Below are 20,174 nucleotides of genomic sequence, written 5' to 3'. Positions count from 1 at the left end.
TGAATTAATTAGCGATGGCATAACGTTTATTTAAGTTTGTAGTGATTAACAATAATATGTGATAATAATATACAACTCGGGTAACATTATTTATTCAGTTTATATCAGAATATATTTTTAATGTTCTTGATCTATTATCAATTGTACCTACCTTCTATAGGTTTTATTTACAAATTATTACGACATAACGGGGCATAAAAGTTTAATTGGGTGTCGTAAAATTATTTGTAAATACATTGCAGTCGATATTAAAATATTCTAGGATATTAAATACTGTAACTATTTATTACATGTAGATAATTTAAATATAAGTAAGTACTATTTTAAAAATTATCCTATACAACTTTTAAAAATAAATTAATACTATCTACTCCAACATCATTTTCTGCGATACACCGATAGGTGCCTTCGTTTTTCTTCTTTAAATCTTGAACTTTATATTCCAGTTTTCCAGTTGCATGCCCCCTAAAATGATATGATACAATTGAGGGAAAGTATGAGATATATGACTAACAAAAAAATAACAGCGCGGCAGCGGCAGAGTGTCGTATCGATCGCATTATTGGTAAATCAGTTGACGTTTGTGTCCCCCTCCCTTGTATAATGCTCAAGAAACTTGCCGGTATCTGTAACTTTATTTATATAATGGTAGTAACATACTTACGTTTTTAAAACAGAAATGTTTGTGTTCGGCGCGATAAATTCCCATCGAGTGGAAGGTAAGGGGTTTCCAAAATTTATATAACAATTAAGATATAACGTTGTCCCAATCAGCTGAGTTATATTATTACTAACTGGAGATTGGATGTATGGAGCAACTGAAAGAAAATAATGAAAACAATGTAAATAAAAGACTCGTGATAAAAGTACAATAACAAAAGGTTTTATTGGAAACCGAAATTTCATGTGATCCGATCTAGTAAACACAATTAAATTAGACTTTCATCTCTTTCTCTCAAATTCTCTTAACAGTGTGACGGAGAGAGACTGATGTATGTTATAACTGAGGAATAAGATTTATTATTTAAGAGTAAGGGGGTAAGTATATAAGAATATTATGCATATTTACATACCCCAAACATTAACGTTAACAGTACGTGTCGCAGTTCCCATGCTGTTTTTAGCTATACAGTGATACATTCCAGAGTCATTTAATTGTGCCGTGAATCTAAAACCAATATACCTCTTAATTAAAACGCAAACAATCTGAAAATAACTTTCCAAAGACACGTCCTTTTCGTAGCATTCTTGTCTGCCAAAATAAACAAGATTTTTTTTTAATTGTTCGTTTTTCTTTTTAAGCACTTATCAGCGACAGATTGATTTAAAGTTAATGAAGTTTTATTTTAAGAACCAGACAAGTAGTTATCGCATTTATGACATTTTTTGTATCTTCCTAAGGTTTATATGAGAAACGTATTAACTAGTAATACAATATTCATATGCATTAAATAAATAAACATTCGGCTACCTTATAAGCTAACTATTACTATGATAGTAGGCATGAAACAGAAAACTTTTTAGATGAAAACACAATTAGTTTTTTATCTATACACATTTAAAATTTTCATGAAACACAAATATAATCGTAAAGCCTAGAACGCGAACATGATTATACAGGTACGTGTAAATATGTTGTAGTGCACTTTTCTATTGTGTATTGCAAATTAGACCTTATAATAAAAATAAAATAATTCACAATAACTCCTAAGAGGTCTTGGTAAAGGTGTTAATACCGATGGGTGTACGATGCATCCGTATGGTGTCTTTCATCAAATGCAATGATAACGTCATCCTGGTACATATCCCAATGTACTTCAGCCTCTGGAACAGCATCTACATCACATGGTAGCGTAACCACATCTCCCTGTCTTACTTCTAGAGACTCGTCCTGGTTTTTGATTCTCGGTTGAACTAGACAGAACATTGGTATGATTTAATAAATGTTTAGACGAGTTTAATTTTTTTCTACTAATAAACCATTATCGATATCAATGATACCACAAATTATATATATGTCATCGCCAGGGCCGCCAAGACCCCAAGCTTAAATTAAGATGGTCCCATTCTAGGAAAGTGGAGAGTAGTTTCTGGAGTGTTGCTTCTCGGCCACGGATCTGCCTGCCAGTGGATGGTAAGCTAATGAGGTCTTCATTACGATAATAATAATTAGTTAAGCATCGGTAAATTGTAATACGAAAGATCTCCAAAGAAGTCATCGTATGACATATATACGTATATGACATGACACTAACACTCAATTTCAATTCTTTAAATATTGTTACGAGCTAGGGGATCGGATAGAAAATGCCGTGAATTTATTCAAGGGTTTATTTCTTGAAAAATCAATGAGGAATTTATGGCACAATTTAATCGCAGAGATGCACTAATTACACACATAAAACAATCACTAATTACTCCACTTATGCACACTTTACACAGTACTTTGTCACTTGTATTCACTTTATTCGCACTTTATCGCTTCGGTGTTTCTCTTTTGTTAACGCATTCAAAACTAAGTGACTAGTCACGTTTCGGCTCGCTTATATATTCCTGGGAATAATTCTAAACAATATTCGAGAACTTTCTAGGCGGGCTTGCTACTGAGAAGCGATTGCGCAATTCTAGAACGTCCGCACTCTTTGTCTCTTTCCCACGTTGCTCCGTCCTTGTCGTACGGCGTTCTAGAGTGCTCAATGTAGTTTCGAGAAAGTTCCGATCTTCTCTCTCTCTCTCTCGTATCATTTCGTCCTTGTCTCACACCTAGAAAGTTAGGTCTAGAATATTCCTTCATCAAAGGGTTATACCTAAGCCTGAAAACGCCTGAAAAAGGGTCTCCTGAAAACTGCACCACTCTACTACACATGTTCTGAAACCGACTGAAAAAAGGTTTCAGCGTCCTGAAAACTAGGGTAACATTATGGAAATTACAATTTTCTAATATGTGATTGACCCTCTCCTGAAACGGTCAGAAATCATATTACAGCCTGCTGAAAAGTTCTCTAAGTAGTGGAAAAATCTAGAAACATGCAGTCGACCCGTCTTCGTAACAATATTCATAGCGATGTCCGTAGTCACTTTGCGTACGTCGAACAGAAATCATGTAGTTTGCTGACCAAGTGCGACCAAAACCCTTAAAATTTGTTCCATTAGGCTCCGTTGATTTTTAAATTAGTATTGCTTAAACAAACTAAAGAGTTATAACCTAGAACCACACTAGAGAGCAAAAGGTGTCCCGTAAAGGTAAATCATCGAAAATTGGATCGTAAGATCAACGGTACTAAGAAAAATGATCAATGTATAGTATAATAATAAAGTAGTATTATAATAATAGTCCAATGTTGTTAGTTGTTACTACCTCTTATTCTTCTTCTCTTTTCATTCCGTTTCGTTATTTTTAATCAAATATGTCTTTAAGAAGTATTGTCACTTTTAGAAAGATCAAAAAATAGATTTTCTATAGAATTTTTGGTTTCTTCTTTTTCCACTTCCTTAAATTAATCAAGTTAATTCTAAGATATTGCTCACTATTTTGATTTATTTTATTATCTACTACTCTTTTAGCTTCTTTCAATATTTTAATAATGGTATCACTTAAACCTTTAGATATTTTCTTAGAAATAACTGGATTTATAGGTTCGGTATTTTTAATAAGACCATTATAATACTTACATTGCACTTTCACTAACACCTGCTGTTGATCGATACCCAAGGAATTATTTGCCTCACATAAATACACGCCTCCATGATGCGATTGCGCAGATGGTATTTTCAAAACCTTGTCTGATATGTATACGCCTTCGGGAATTTCTAAGAAACTAAAGTCATTTTCCAATCTATACTTCCAAGAGATGGATGGAGTCGGTTTTCCTTTGGTTATACTGTAAAGTTTACTGGATTACTGAAGGGACTTGGATCTGGGTACTTTTGATATATTATATAGACTTCGAAGTAACTAAGCACCAAATATATAATGTGTCATTGAACTCACAACAGCTAAAACTTGAACAAAGGTTTTAAAAGAACTGGTTGGTCAGGTAGCTGCGGGTAGATTCTACTAGCCCCTATACATTCTCGGTTTATTTGTCAGAATTAAGGCAAATGACTTGTCTGATATTGTATCGTTGTGTATTTACACAACAATACCATAACAAAATATCTAACTTATATAACAACTCTACGTACCTACGTATAGTTACAGATAGGAGTATATTGTTTTAGATAGATAATTATAAATATTGACTTACAAGCATTTCTGTTCGGTCCAATCACCTGGTTTCAATATTACTTCACTTTTATCTATTTGTATAACTGGTGCCTCTAAAATATTTTTTGCAGTTTTTAAAACTTTGATAAATTAGAATAACAACAAATAACATAAATTATTATGCAACAAGCGGCCATATCGCTAATAAGCGATCTCTTCAAGGCAAACAAACCAAAAAAGAAATATGAAGAGTAAAGTGCAAGTACACTGAAAATTATATTATTACCAAACTTAACCTAAAATAATAATAATAAAATCATCTAAAAACTCTAAACTAATCTCACGGTTCATAAATTACAATGCAATACAAAAAGAAGAAAATACATGAATTCGAAAAGTTTTTTAACTGTAGTCTCTCGAAATTATCTGCTTTTTATTGTCTTTGGTCTGCAGTTAAACGCGGCATTATTATTTGGCATTAGCATGACACTTTCCAGCTCTCACTCGATTTTAGGGAAATAAGTAGGAAAATATAAGGATTTTATATGATAACAAACGTAAAATATTACCTAAGCCTGTGATAAAAACAGTTGCAGTGTACGTTACAGATTCCACTTCATTTTGTATATCACATACATATTCGCCAACATCATCTAAATCCATGTTTTTTATTAATAACCAGTTCTCGTCAGAATTAATTTCCACTCGTTCACCATCCACTTCAGTACCATTATGAATCCATTTAATTTCAGCTTCTGGATATGCATTCACTTCACAGTAAAGTTTGCCAGTGTCGCCGTAATTTACTGTTATATCTGAAATTAAGTATAGTAGTTTATTCTATGGTTAATAAACGTGTGTATAATAGAACGCTAAAAATATGAACCTCTTGCATATGCACAGGAAAATAATTAAATCAGAGCGTTAATTAAATCTCTAGACAGTTAATTAAAAATCGATATTCTCTTCTCTGATTTAACTACTTTACTGCGACATATACACCGGTCAACACCAACTACAGAGGAAGCTTTTTGTTTAACAATTTAACTATTGATGGCCTGTTTGCCTTAAGTGTGACGTTGGCAAGGATAGCTCTGAAGCTTTCTTTGGTGAAAAAATATGTCACAAGTTTTTGACTTCCTCAACTAATATATTTATTGTTTTTTGTATTATTTCTTAGTGACCAGTTAGCCTGGATTAATATTATTTTATTTGTAACAATCCATCTAATTATTAAGTAAGATTAAGATTTTTTGAAGTGAAACTTCTTTAGGTGTATTACGGATGAAACGCAATAATAATAATAGCGTCACGAGAAGATGTTCAGCGTTTTTGTCGAAGAAAAGGGAGAGAGCGTTTGAGACTGATTCAGAGAGTGTGAGAAAGGCGAACGTCGTATCATGCACAGTGCCAGCGATTCACGCTCACGATTTTGTATTATCTTTAAGAAATTTTAATTAAAAAAAAACATATATAATTTGTATAATTTTTCGACAGTTTTAATGTTTTAATGACAATTAAATTACTAACATACATATCTTCCTTTTTCTCTTCCTCTAAGTCTTTGAAATCTAAAGTTTTAGATTTGTATAAATATGATGAAAACTTATGAATTAGTTAGCCAAAGAAGTTTCACTTCTGGCATGTGTACTTTGTACGCACGCACTTTTTTTATTCGCGTAATGAGTAATAACATTCAAAACATAAATTACCTGTAGGATACTCTAATACTTCAAATACAAAGGTTCGATTCACGAATACATCCATACTGCTGTCAGCAGTACCTAGATCATTTTTAGCTTTGCACGTAATTGTACCATTGTGTGTTGCATTATCGATACTGACATAACTTATGTACGTAGAAGGAATTTCTAATAAAACTGTCTGTAAATTGATAGAAAGAATAAAGCCATTTCCACAATATTTATGTAAAGGGAATTCATATTCCATAGAGCATCTTTTCTCAACCTTTTTTTTTGTCGCGACCCACGGAAAAGTTAAACAGTCTTGCGCTATTTCTAAGGAATCTTTTGTAATATGTAGTTTTTATTTATTATTTTTCAACAGACTGCGACCACCTTTTAAAACAAACCCGACCCCCCCATGGTCACCCACCCATGACCACCCGCTTGAGAAACATTGCCATAGGGAATTGACAAAAACTTTAGCTTAGTAGCAAAGCCTAAGCAGCTATTTTGATAAATTTTACTTATTCCTTGGCAGCAAAGGAATTAGCTATTAGTTCCATACAAAAATATATCGATCCCAAATGTGATACTAAAGATGTAAAGCCAAGCCACATACATTTCCGAAGACTGGGAAAAGGTAATTCGAGTAAAATAAATATTTATTACTTGAACTCTTTGAAGAATTGGATGAAAAATCCTAAAACTTTTTCTGTAATTGTGAACACAATAGTTTAGGTATATCATTTTTCAAGGTCCATCCAAAGTTGGAGTGAGTCGCTTGTAAAGAATATAAATATACCTATTTTTGTAATATGAGTACAATACAAAAAACAAATACCGTCATATTGAAGGTAGTTTCATCACCTAGGATCACATAGGTCTTTGAAAAAAGGAGCGTACCAATTCATAAAAAGCCGGCAACACTCTTGCGTGCCCTCTAGCATTGAGTGTCCATGGGCGATGGTATCACTTAACATCAAGTGAGCCTGCTGCCCGTTTGCGCCCTGTTCTATAAAAAAAACATACATTTTTGTAAACGATACGAAATTATACAACATTGAACTTACATCAGAAGGAAGTCTCTCAGAATTCTCATCTTCCCACCAAACTTCTGGTTTTGGAAAACTATCGATTTTACATGCGAATGTAGCGTTCACTCCAAATCCAATCAAGTTGTTGTCTTCGTCAATTATATGGGTTGATGGGTTAACCCACTCAGTCACCATTCCTGTAATATTTGTTACGGAAATATTAAAATTAAATTTGTTCACAGCAGTATCAAATACTTGTATTCATTGTAAATATGATGGAGATTTTGTTGAATCCCTCCAAAATGAAGATAGAGAATTTTTACTTGAAAGTAGTTCATGAAACCCTTTACAATATAAAACATCATATTCTTGAAGATACAGTGAGTGACAACTCTTAGTTCGTTTCTGCAAATAACCCTCATCCCTCATCAGGGTAAGACGACCATACTTTTGTACATTTGTGATGTACAAAGGAGTAGATAGTATAACAATTAAAAATAGTTATACGGAGACTGTCCTCCCTGCGTACTGGTCTAAAACAACAGTGTTACAGTGGAAAAACCTGTTGGGGTACCAACAAACCACCAAAATTATTACATTGCCCATACACAGAGAGGAAACTAAGTCATGAATGCCTCCATCTCACTGTTATCTTTAAAGGCCAGTAACTCACTTAACATCAGGTGAGTCTTCTGCCCGTTTGCCTCCAATAACACAAATAGTATAGTAATTGTATAGCTTGCAAAATAATTGTATAGCTTGTTTTTGTTGGCATAAATCAACTACAGAACAACTGTCTTAAATTTTGGAGCCTTTGCAATTTAAAAAAAATGTCAATGGGTATTTTATCGAATTTTATCACCTTCGTCGCAAGGCGACGACTACTATTTTGTTTTACATATTCAGTATCTATAAAGTATATATCAAAAAAAATACATTATATTCTTTTCTTACATACCTTGATGTTGTGTTTCGATTACTTTTGAAGCACCACTTATAACTTGGTTATAGTTAGCATATTTTGCAGTTATCTAAAAAATAATTATTTATATACAATTGTGATTTTGTACCCTTTGTATTAGATACTCTTGGGCCGTGGGATTCAAGTGCACATGCGCTAATTAAAGAATTAAGTTGTACCGGCATCCCTAGAGCTGGTTCTTTCCTCACTCGACGAATAAATATCGCAATACAGCGAGGAAATGCTGCCAGCGTTAAATGTACACTGCCACGGGGAACAAATATTGAAATTTGTTTTAATTTTCTGTTTAATAATAATAATTATTATGTTTATGTGTTTACAATAATCTAATCTAAATGATGTTATGTTATATTTAAAAACCACTGTAGATTGTATTAATGTAACAATAGTAATTTTAGAAGCGCAACAAATGCATATAAAAATAATTCATGAACTTGTTATTTATGTTGCGTACCATTAGCTATCTAATAACTGATCGGGCAGCCAATGGACTACCCCGTAGTATATACTGTATTATAGTGTATCTATCTATATCTCAACTTTCTCTCGTCATAGACGTTTGCTGTCGATGTATATGGTATATATGCATAAAAATAAAAGAAATCCGGTATATGTGCATAAAAATAAAATAAATCAGTGCCGCTACAACCTTTTTAGGTCTCGCCTCAAATATCTATATGTGATCCATGATGATTTGTCAATCTAATTGCAAGTAGGTGATAAGTATACAGTGTGCCAGACACACGCCGTCGTCTTTTTGGTTGCCGTATTTGGCAAGCCGGTTCCCTCGCGATGTTTTCCTTCACTGTTCGAGAAGAAAGTCCATTGGTGCACAGCCGGGGATCGAAACCAAGACCTCAGGGATCAGAGTTGCACGCCAAAGCCACTAGACTAACACTGCTCATATAAAAATGTAGAAAAAGTGCTCCATTCGAAAACCTTTTTTTTCTCTTTCTGTTATGAGCAGTATAAACCTTTATATGAGATTACAAAAATACTTACGGATAATCTAAATGATTTTCCTGGTTCAAACAAGTGCGTGGCCATGTAATGCCCTTTGGCAGCGTAACTTAGCTCTAAATTTAGAACAGTAGTCTCCCCAGATTTCAGCATTAGTACTTCTATCGATAATACTTCTATATTTGTTCCCGATGTAACGATTAGTATGTTGTTTGATGTACCTGGAATAATAAGGGTTAACCCACGATAAGAGATTCTCTATAAGTACCTAGGTAACACTGAAAATGTTTAAAAAATAAAAAGAACGGCTTAATGTATAAAAAAAGGGGAATCGCATTATGCCTTGACGTCCAATGATGAGACTTAAACTAAGTAATTTTCCATTTCTATAACATGCATCTATAATTATTATTAGGTTTACTGGTAAGCCATATAGCGCCCGCAATTTATTACCTGGTATTGGACGTTCGGAGGTTTCCTTTAAGCTTCTAGGAGCTTTAGGCGAGAAACCATATTTAAATGCCAGTTGTTTATGTGTGAACGCATATATTATCGCTGGATCCTGCGAGTTCAGTTCTATAGTATATTCCCCATTTTCTAGGCCATGCAAGCACATTACCTGTTTTCAATTAATTGATTATTAATTAAAAATATAAATAAACTTTTAGGTACTGGTACTCTGGGATTGAACTATGTTGCTGCCATACAACTACTTAAAGTTAATATTCAATAAAAAGTATAATTTATTTGTAAATCAAAATCATACAAACAGTTACACACATCATACAGTAGATTATTAAAATAATATTGTTACGAAGACGGGTCGACTGCATGTTTCTAGATTTTTCCACTAGTTAGAGAACTTTTCAGCAGGCTGTAATATGATTTCTGACCGTTTCAGGAGAGGGTCAATCACATATTAGAAAATTGTAATTTTCATAATGTTACCCTAGTTTTCAGGAAGCTGAAACCTTTTTTCAGTCGGTTTCAGAACATGTGTAGTCGAGTGGTGCAGTTTTCAGGAGACCCGTTTTCAGGCGTTTTCAGGCCTAGTTATACCCCTTTGATGAAGGAATATTCTAGACCGAACTTTCTAGGTGTGAGACAAGGACGAAATGATACGAGAGAGAGAGAGAGAAGATCAGAACTTTCTCGAAACTAGACGAGCACTCTAGAACGCCGTACGACAAGGACGGAGCAACGTGCGAAAGAGACAAAGAGTGCGAACGTTCTAGAATTGTGCAATCGCTACTCAGTAGCAAGCCCGCCTAGAAAGTTCTCGAATATTGTTTAGAATTATTCCCAGGGATATATAAGCGAGCCGAAACGCGACTAGTCACTTAGTTTTGAATGCGATAACAAGAGCGAAACACCGAAGCGATAAAGTGAATATAAGTGATAAAGTACTGTGTGAAGTGTGCATAAGTGAAGTAATTAGTGACTGTGTTTTTGTGTGCTATTAGTGCATTTCTGCAATTAATTTATGCCCATAAATTCCTCATTGATTTATTAAGAAATAAACCTTTGAAGAAATCGACGGCATTTTCTATCCGATCCCCAAGCTCGTAACAATATTATAACAGAACTTGACCATTCATCATTGCAGTCCTATTATGCTATATACACACACACACACACACACCCATATATATATATATATATATATGTATAGCATTATATAATATAAATAAAAATTAAGTTTCTATCCTAAATTTACTTGTGTTAGTTTTTTCTTAACCTTTCTATTAAACTATTATTCTTCATTCTGTAAGAACTCCTCTGTAGGTGAAGGCCTCCTCCAAAGATAGCCAGTCCTCTCTAGATTGGGCAACTTGAATCCAGTTATTCAGTTAAGCGATCGTATGATGAGAGTGTTTTAACATTGTATGTTAAAATTTAGTTTTCCTGATGTTCTAGTCTTAGTAGTGGTACTATTAGTCGGGGTAGGTATTTTAGTTGCAAATTTTAGTTTTGTTTTTGTTTGAACCTTTGGAGGGTTTTGGTCATAATCTTCCTCGGTGACCAGCCGGCTTGGAAGATGTGAATTATTTTTTGATATTGTTTCCTTTATGTTATCCGAGTGAGAGTGGTTCCGTAGTTGCTAATACTTCTCTTTGTTATTGTCCCTTTTTCCGGAGGCACTATTTGGGGTTTTGCTTGTCAGGAAGTTCAGGATCCCAGGTTTTACGATTTCTTCTCACAGACTAAACGATCAATCTTTGTTTTTTTTTTCGCCTGGATATGCGTATTTTGAATCTTGTTTTTCTTGCTGGTCCGCATTCTGATTTCGTCACGGTTGATTTCGGGAGACGTTAAAAGCATATTTTTATTTTTGGCTACTGTGTTCTTTTTGTCGCGTATTATTACTTTATCATATTTTATTTGTACCACAACGATGTTCGGTGGCCGTCGATACACAATCCTATACTAGAATAATAAGTCCTGAGTACAGACCTCGTTACAATATCTTCTTACCAGAAAAAAAGGCACACAATATTATCAGCCGTAAGGATTTGGAGAAATTATATTAGTTTGGCAACAAAGAGAGGTTAGACTGATGCTAATACCTTGCCTCACGATAGTTCTCAAAAACGCACTAAGCACTCACTATAAAATTCTAAATAGTGGTCGTAACTATTATCAATTATAATTAACAAAATGTATGTATCAAAATAATAATGAGTCTAACGTAACCCGAGTAAATCTCAACAATGACTCAACTAATAAATGTGACGATCGGCCGAGAAAAAATATTTGGGATCACCCTCTTCGAAAATTATTAAATTGAAATTATGTATTTCGAACATTATTATTACCGCATTTCCTTTCTCTTTCTCAGTTCATGCCTGTTCTTGTGACTCTTTTCTTCTTTCAAGTACATTTTGTGGATAATCTTCCTTTATATAGAACTCTGTATTTTTCAATAACCTACTCACTATGAGTATGTTTTTATACCGAGTGTGGAAAAAGTGACTATTATCGGTCTAGGTATGTCCCCTTTTTTTCCTATACTCCTTATTTCTTGTATATCCCTATGTTCCAGGTCTAAAGAAAAGCGTTATTTTATAAAGTTGATCATTATTTTTTCTAGATTTGCATATCATGTTTCTGTTTCTTTTAATCGAAAAAGACGACATTTATCTTCCTTATTTGTTTTTTAATGAATTGTTTTTACTTGATTTTCAAAATTTTCCTTGGGATTATTATATTTATCATCTAATATTTTAACTTTTTTCTCTAAAATGGCGTTTATATTTTGGGTTACATGTTGTAACTCTTTCTCCGTTTTTTAGGATCGTAACTTTATAAACGTCGAGTACCTTTTGGGTTCTTTAGTGCATTCATAATTTCTTCCATATTTGTAAATACGAGATTGATCGACTGGCAGTATAATTGTATGGTTTTAGTGACGCCCTCTCTTGTCAGACCTCTGTAGTACTTACAAAGTTAACCGTCGATCGATCAATACGATCGAAGTGTTACTTGTTGTTATGGTACAGCTACTTTATACTAGATGGCGCTTTTGTCTATACGCTATTTGTATCTTTTTATAATATCATTTAGCAAAATAGGTTATATATTTTTTAGAAGAGCTTACAAATTTATAATTGTTCGGCACTGTAATTGTTCGACACTTTAATTATTGTGAAGTTATCAATTTTGATAAATCACTGTTATGATATTGCAATTTTTCACAATTTAGCACAAAGTCACTTTATAAAAGGCTTGCCTACACAGTATGCTAATACATTATTGATTATTTTCAACTTTTTTCATTTTACTGAGTTGGAATACACAATAATTTTTTTTAATTTTACGATAAATACGGAGCTGATTTTAACGGCGGCACAGCAGCACCTACTCTCTACCTACCACCTACTCCTACCTACCCTCTCGAAACCCCCCTATATATATATATAATAGAGGCGTGTATATAAATTATATAATATGGCAAGTCAACCACACAACTGCCTCCATACAACCTGAACAGATAAGGAATTAAAAGAAATCTCTGAGGTGTTTGAATCTCGATTGCAAGAATTTACATTAGTAAATAGTGACATTAGTAAAATACTTACAGAAGCATTCTTAGTCTGCATAATTGTGTTATAGTCTACTATTTGACCCAGCTCGTTTGAGATTTGCACTTCAGGATTATGCCCAGATACACCAACTAAAATGTCCGATGTTAGTACGTCAACTGTAAACTATAAAACCCATATATACATATAAAATAATTAAAATACTTTACAGCACGAGTAAAGAATCCATCAAAGGAAGGCTTCGCACAACGTCAATAAGTTTTGTCAGTAGTGATATATTTTGTTTTAATGGATTTTTTTGAAATATCATAAAGTATTAGACCCGTATTAGTGTCCGTATGTCTTGAGGATTGCGAATGTCACTCATCGTAAATAAAAAAAATTGTTTAACAACTTTCTTGAGACATAATTTATTGCAGGCCTAAATTTTTGGCGATTTGGGTCGTAGTGGACATTCGGCTAAGCTAAGTTATGAAAAGGTGTGTGTAAATAGTTAGCTCAATAGAGATTTACCGATTATTAATACTTACTGTATAATGTCTCTGACCAAAAACGTTGGAAGATACTTCCTGTACATTCGCTGGCGTCCATTCTAATCGCATGGTTTCCCTTATAAAGTCAAATGCCTGAAAAATAAAATTTGTAGCCGACAAATAAATCAATTTAGCGACATATTTCTATTGTGAACAATGTTATGAACATGTTAAAAGTTACAGTGGTAAAAATAAGGTTTTACACACTATAAGAAGATGGCACGGACGAAATATCAAGAAGATCCGCATCAGTAGATAGTAAGAAATATATATTTTTAAATCATTAATACTGGACAAGCGATTAAGTTGCTAGTCTATAAAGAATTAGGTATTACTCAGCTAAATGATTTTTTTTAAGATTTCCCTTTTGTAAATATACAACTTTTTTGTATATAATTTGTACTCCATCTTTGGCTATCTTCAGTATAATTGTATTTTGTTATATATAATTTATGTTAGATGTTGTTTATTTAATTCAAGTTGTTTGGAACTTTGTGCCAGTCTGCTGAAAGATGACTATACCTACCTTACTTGTCCTGTTACTGCTACATACCTTTTTTAAACTAGACAGTTCGAAATTGAAAACCGAACCGGAACATAGACTGGCAACCTCGTAATAGAAGTCGTTCGATTCGGAAACACATTTCCCGCTTTGGAAAATGAAGACCTGAAAAATATTGGTTAGTTTTTTTTAATATTAACATCCCCAGCTGTGCACCAATTGACTTCTATGTGCGGATTTAACATTCGCTCCAACGGTGAAGGAAAACATCGTGAGGAAACCGGCTTGCCTTAGACCCAAAAAGTCGATGGCGTGCATCAGGCATAGAAGGCTGATCACCTACTTGCTTATTAGATTAACAAATGATCATGAAACAGATACAGAAATCTGAAGCCCAGACATAAAAAGGTTGTAGCCCATTTTTTTTTCATACTGTAAGTTCAGTTTTTGATCGCTCGGGCCTATTGATTTTCCATACATTCCCTTTACAACACACTACTCGAACGGTGTTTTATTTTATAATGGTTACGGATGATGTTACCCCTCGTTCATTATTCATATTCCAAATGAATGCAGAGCGCAATAGACGAAGTTGGCGTCCACACGACTCTTCGACAAGGCATAATCATCCCAACTCGTGGGTGCGTAATATTACCAATTATTTCCTAACAAATCCGGATGTTCAATGTAACTAACAACAAATTTCAACCGGCCGTACAAACCGCCTTCACCGGGGAAGGCGTGAACCTTTACTTCGTACCGTGAGCTTCCGACCAGCCCTTCAGACGACTGCACACACCGCGACAAAACAGCTCGAGCTGTAAAGGCCCGTCACGCCAACAGCGAGATTCCACTCAAAAAAACACATGATAGCTATTCGATTTTGCGCATAGCTAAAAAGGCATCGCTACTATATTGAACTGTCGCTAACTGAAGCACAGAACAGTATAAATTTACACACATTATACAAATTTACATTAATTAAAAAAATTGTATATATGGATTATAAGGATAGCCTACCTGACTACGTTTTTGTCTGCAGAGTTGAGATATACTTTCAATTTTAGGTCTCTCCTCAGATTTTGCAATCGCGTCCGTAAAAACATAAATATTCGAAGAATATTTGCTTTTTTCTAAAGCCATTTCTATTGCTGATAGAGACTTCTCTGGACATCCTTTACCTCCACCAGCTTCAACCAGATCTAAATGGTCTATAAAATTCGTGGCTGTGGTGAAAACTAATGGAGGTCCAACATCTGAAATATTATAAGCCCCTCTTAAAAAAATCTAAAACAATAGCTCATAAAATCATCAAATATACAGATCTTACAAATGCAATTAAAAGGATGTGGACTCTTAACTAAGTATTAATAGCCCCTGTCATTTTGGTCCACCAGGGAAATAATTTCAAAACAATTGCGCGAATTTATCAAATTGTTAGACCTCCCAAAATCTATATCATCCTTCGAAAAGCAGTAATATTACAGCAAGAATAACCCGAAAATTTCGTTTTTGTTCCGTTCGTTGTTTCGCGTGCTTTACAGCGTGTGTGGTCTCGGAGACTGAAGACAAAAGGTGTTGAATGTCAATCGGAAAAAAATTAAAATTATGTAAATAATTATAAGTTTATAATAATAATACATAGCTTCAATCTGTTTAAAAAGTGTTTTCTTATTTTTGCTTAGTTTCTCTGTTAGTATTGGTTAGTGAAAAAAAACAAAAAGACTCATATACTGGGGCATGGACAGCATACCAACGTTTTAAGATATGCGTGTTCATTGTAATCAACACATTCAGGATACCATTGGTGCTATGCCACGATGCATCAAGGATGAACTTTCCGAATGATGGCATTTAAACCGTCAGTTCGGGTCAAAAATTTAACACCCCCCTACATAGCCCAAGCATCAAGTGGTTTAGAAAAAATATTGTTACCGTAATCGGCGAAGATGGCGTTCTCTAATTTTAAATTTCCAGACACTATCTACTAATAATAATCCAAATATAATAAATTTAATGCATATAATTAGTCTTATTCAAATATCTGTCTATGCTTACTGCGCCAGCAGAGTAATTATCATAAAATTTGTTCGCTGTGGAGGGTATCAACTTCGCGTGATATTTTGACGGCCTACCGTCATTTGTTTGTTGTTTCATGCGTATGTTTAAGTGTAACCTCAAATTAGTAATCGTGTAACTAGCTAAGACATTTTAGTGGCTTAAATGATTATTAGATTTTTCGAAACTTAAACAACTATATCAGAATTTTCTCGCATTTTAATATTTTACATGGAGACTGGGACTCATAATTCTCAATCGGAATTAAAACTTCACGTCACCTAAAGTGAAATGCTTTCACTGAATATTTATGGGTAAGTTTTAAGATAATGATTATTTGATTGATAGATAGACCGCTAAATATTTTACTTAGTTTTTTTTATAGGAGGAGGCAGGAAGCTCACCTAATCTTAAGTCTAAGAATACTCAATGCCAGAGAGCTGGCAAGTACCAGTCTTTTAGGAATTGGAACATTTTTTCTTGAAGGATCCTAATTCGAATTGATTCGGATATACTTCAGTGGGTAGCTGGTTCCACATAGTGGTGGTCAGTTGTGGAACGAAGAGTTAAGAACACATCAGGTATGTATTTAGCATCTAAAAAACCTAAATTCTTGTTACAAGCAGAGCTGTAAAGATTGTCTACGTATACGGCAATATTAAAGCCTTACCAGGGTTATTGAAGGGCAGCAAAATGTATTCGGCATTTGTTTTTTCATCCAAAGCAAACTGTTTATTCGCCTTAATAATATCGACTTCCTCTTGCATCGAGGCTGTAGTATCTAAGACAAGTATAAAGCTCTTTTCACTCGTCACAGTGTATATTAAACCGAAATAAATTAATGAATATAACGCCATGATAAACACTTGGCAGTGGACTTCGACACGACCCCGACGCTAAAATGAATCACTAAATATTTCAACGCCTTCATTACGTTTATTAAGGCGAATATTATACCATAAATAAGTGCAACAACAAAGGAAAGTATTTGGAAACCTATTTTTTGTATTCTATTGTATGCTTAAAGTTGATCTAATGATAGAAGCAACACTAGATTGACAATACACAATTTTTTGTTCCTACAATAAAGTTCACAAAAGCGAGTGTGACTTTACCTGAATTACAATCTAGCCGATACAATAATTATGGTTAATAGTAATATCATGATTACTTAATTTTCTACAATACTAGTGAATAGCTTAATCATTCATTCCAATTGAAGCTCTTCTAATTTGGTAGCCGTCTGTTGTGCAGTGTGTGGTCTAGCGTTGTCGTGAAGTAGCAGTGGCGTGGAGCGATTGACCAGCCTAGGTTGTTTAGCTGCTAGCTTTTCCATCATGGTTTGCAATTGCTGACAATAGACATCAACCGTAATAGTCTGGCCAGATTTGAGAAAACTGCAATGAACAATACCGGCACTAGTCCACCAAACGCTTACAAGTAACTTTTTTGGCATTAATTTTCGCTTGGGGCAGGATTTGGCTGGCTAGCCAGGATCCAACCATTGCGCTGAGCGCTTCCAACTATCGTAAAGAACCCATTTTTCATCACAGGTAATAATTCGGTTTATATAAATATCGGGAAATATCTTCATTGTTGTGCCGGTTCAGTAATGTAACGCAGCAGTCGACGCGCGTTTGCCGGTTTGCTTCAGTCAATTCGTGAGGTACCCACCTTTCAAGCTTTTTAATCTTCCCAATTTGCTTCAAGTGAATTAAAACAGTTTTATCACTAACACCGGCGTGGTTTGCGATTAATCCGCTTCCACAATAGCCTTCAATACTTCATTATCAACTTGGGTCTCAGGCCGTCCACGGGTCGAAATTTCCAGAACTGTGTTTTCTTTTGCAACATGACCGCCATACACATCATTCACCCTTCGAGTCGTTTCCGCAACACTAGTGCCACGGTGGAAGTCGTACTCGTAAATAATGCGATACTTTAAGTTTTCCATTTTGTAAAATGAGTGACGCAAACAGAAAAAAAAACAGAATAAAAAAACAAATGAATGACGGCCATCGAAGCACAAATACATGAGTAAATAGCTGTACAAATTAGAATTTGGAATTCCTTACCAAAGAGGAGAACAGCGTGATTAAAGTGGCCAGTACGAAATACGCCAATTTCATATGTAAGGACCTAATATATTTATATTCTCATATAGACATTACTAAAAAACAACAGTGGCGCAACAACCTTATGACTCAAATTTCTGTACGTTTTGTGATTATTGTTTTTTTATGTTGATAATTTTTGGTTCATGTCAAAGTCATGTCGTTTTCCTTTATTTACGAGCGACTGTTAAATGCGCATGACACATAAAGAAACTCCATTGGTGTATAGCCCAGGGGTCGAACGGCTTCAGAGTCGCACGCTGAAGTCACTTTTTTTATTTTTATGAAGGAGGTAAAAATGCACAACTGCAGGCCCGCGAGCGCATGCAGTCGCTATCGCGAGGACTGTGGGGATGGTTAACTCGTATCCCTCTGATAATCAAAGGGGAGAAACCCGACCCACTAAAATTTCCTCCTGTGCCCTCCATATCGCCTGCTATGCCGGACACATTCATTCTGAATGAATGACGTCCGGCACCGCATTGAGTCCCCCGGGGGTCGTACTAGGCATTCAACCCAGGGAACTCAGGCGAATATGACTGCATACGGGCTCAGCGACGGCGCAGGGGGATGCTGTTGGGCAAACGCTCCTCGCGTCTTGCCCCCCCACCCCCGCCACGCCGCCGCCGAGCACAACCCCTCCGGCCATCGCCACGCACCTCCCGCTGACGCTCGGCAGCCTCCTTCTGCAGCAGAACACGCTCACAGAAAAAGGCCACCGCACGCCATGCCACTTGGCTACCAAGCATTGCTGCAACAACGCTCGGTAGCGAGAGGTCCATCCCGACGACCGACACTAGGTCATGGCGTTGCCTCGACCAAGTGGCACAATCGGCCAGGGTGTGCTCCGCCGTATCCTCTGGGGCACCACAATGGTGGCAGATGGGAAGGGTTTCCCGCCTCGCCACCTTGTGCAGATACCGCCCAAAGGACCCATGCCCAGACAGTATCTGCGCCATCCGAAAGGACACGGCTCCACTCGATCGATTCCCGTAGGCATGGGCGAATCGCCTCCACGGTGCGTACTCCCGCCCTAGGCATAGCCAGATCATGGGCCCATCTATTAAAGGTGGCCTCCCTGGCTTGCCTACTTGCCGGTCCGACCAGTTCAGCCCATCGGCCACCTGCCCTAGTTTCACACTTGAGACGATACAGGTCGCCTAGGGCCAACGCCTCTAACTCCCAGGGGGACGGAACAGGCACGCCGCCTCGAACGAGACGGTCCGGTAGCATCGAGCCGCCCAAACCGCCATCACTCGCTGTGGCCCCATACAATGCCATACTGCGTATAATTCCGCAGTACAGCCTCCGCACACTTAGGGCCCCCAATATTCGGCAGTAGCCTTGCAAGCGCCCCCGCCGCCCCTACAACCTTCCCCCCGAGAGCTTCAAAGTGGGCCTCGAAGTTCCAGCGGCCATCCAAGACGAGACCAAGGTATTTCATCTGGGACGCCACCGGAACCCCCACTCCTTCCACCATCAAGACACGCTGAAGTCACTAGGCCAACACTGCTCAATCAGGTTCTACATTCTTTGATATATAACACATAATTGTCTTTTGTTAACATAGCTTTTACACATTTAAAGAAAACACTTTTTTATCGGATTGAAGCTATGTATATATACTTATAATTATTTTATATAATTTTAAATTTAGTTATGTTTATAATAATACATAGCTTCAATCCGGAAAAAGTGTTTTCTTTGGAATTTTCTTCATTGTCATTAAGGACACGATTTTTATGTCTGCATATTCATAAATTTTAAGCAAATATCTGAGTTTAGTGTCTCATTGTAGAAATGTTTTTCTATCAAAGTTAAATTTCCATTTATAAAATAAATATTGGCCCTTAATTTGCAATAAAGTTATGTGTTTGATAAGATACGATGTTGACCTGTCAGGGCGAGAAGTGCTATTTTGCTTATATGATTACGAATACTAGTAATTAACAACAATGTTCTATGACTTGTTTTTGACTGGGGTTTTACGTGTATGAATTCCGTTTATTTGTAGAGGCGGGAATACTTTGATTTTGTTTAAGCAGTACTTTGATAT

The 20,174-nt window shown here is 35.7% G+C and overlaps 2 protein-coding genes across 2 annotated transcripts in view; one reads left to right on the top strand and one right to left on the bottom strand.

Moving 5' to 3' along the window:
- Positions 1-125: 125 nt before the first annotated feature.
- LOC123707797 (hemicentin-1-like) lies at positions 126-16,912 on the bottom strand. The gene is made up of 17 exons (XM_045658141.1): positions 16,675-16,912; positions 14,967-15,202; positions 13,998-14,111; positions 13,442-13,537; positions 12,948-13,076; positions 9,322-9,487; positions 8,911-9,089; positions 7,885-7,957; positions 6,963-7,123; positions 5,920-6,091; positions 4,777-5,022; positions 4,248-4,320; positions 3,673-3,881; positions 1,737-1,914; positions 1,074-1,168; positions 665-818; positions 126-465 (listed from the first exon to the last, which is right to left on the bottom strand). The coding sequence occupies exons 1-17, from the start codon at positions 16,859-16,861 to the stop codon at positions 336-338; spliced, it is 2,598 nt and encodes an 865-aa protein (XP_045514097.1). The 5' UTR covers positions 16,862-16,912; the 3' UTR covers positions 126-335.
- Positions 16,564-20,174, top strand: part of LOC123707789 — a 21,604-nt gene continuing 17,993 nt past the window's right edge. Inside the window, exon 1 of the mRNA XM_045658130.1 lies at positions 16,564-16,585. The gene's annotated coding sequence lies outside the window, so the exon portion shown is untranslated. The remainder of the gene's footprint in view (positions 16,586-20,174) is intronic.

Source organism: Pieris brassicae, chromosome 1 (assembly GCF_905147105.1).
Source record: "Pieris brassicae chromosome 1, ilPieBrab1.1, whole genome shotgun sequence".
In the NCBI taxonomy this organism is placed as follows: domain Eukaryota; kingdom Metazoa; phylum Arthropoda; class Insecta; order Lepidoptera; family Pieridae; genus Pieris; species Pieris brassicae.
This window is presented reverse-complemented; position numbering and strand designations above follow the sequence as displayed.

What these genes read in the sequence shown, in the direction of transcription:
- LOC123707797 (XM_045658141.1), bottom strand. Translation starts at nt 16,861, where the DNA reads ATGGCGTTATATTCATTAATTTATTTCGGTTTAATATACACTGTGACG. An exon ending in GAAAATCATTTAGATTATCC is followed by an intron (nt 7,958 to 8,910) that starts GTAAGTATTTTT and finishes ATTATTTTTTAG; the next exon opens with ATAACTGCAAAATATGCTAA. An exon ending in TGTTAACGTTAATGTTTGGG is followed by an intron (nt 819 to 1,073) that starts GTATGTAAATAT and finishes ATTTTCTTTCAG; the next exon opens with TTGCTCCATACATCCAATCT.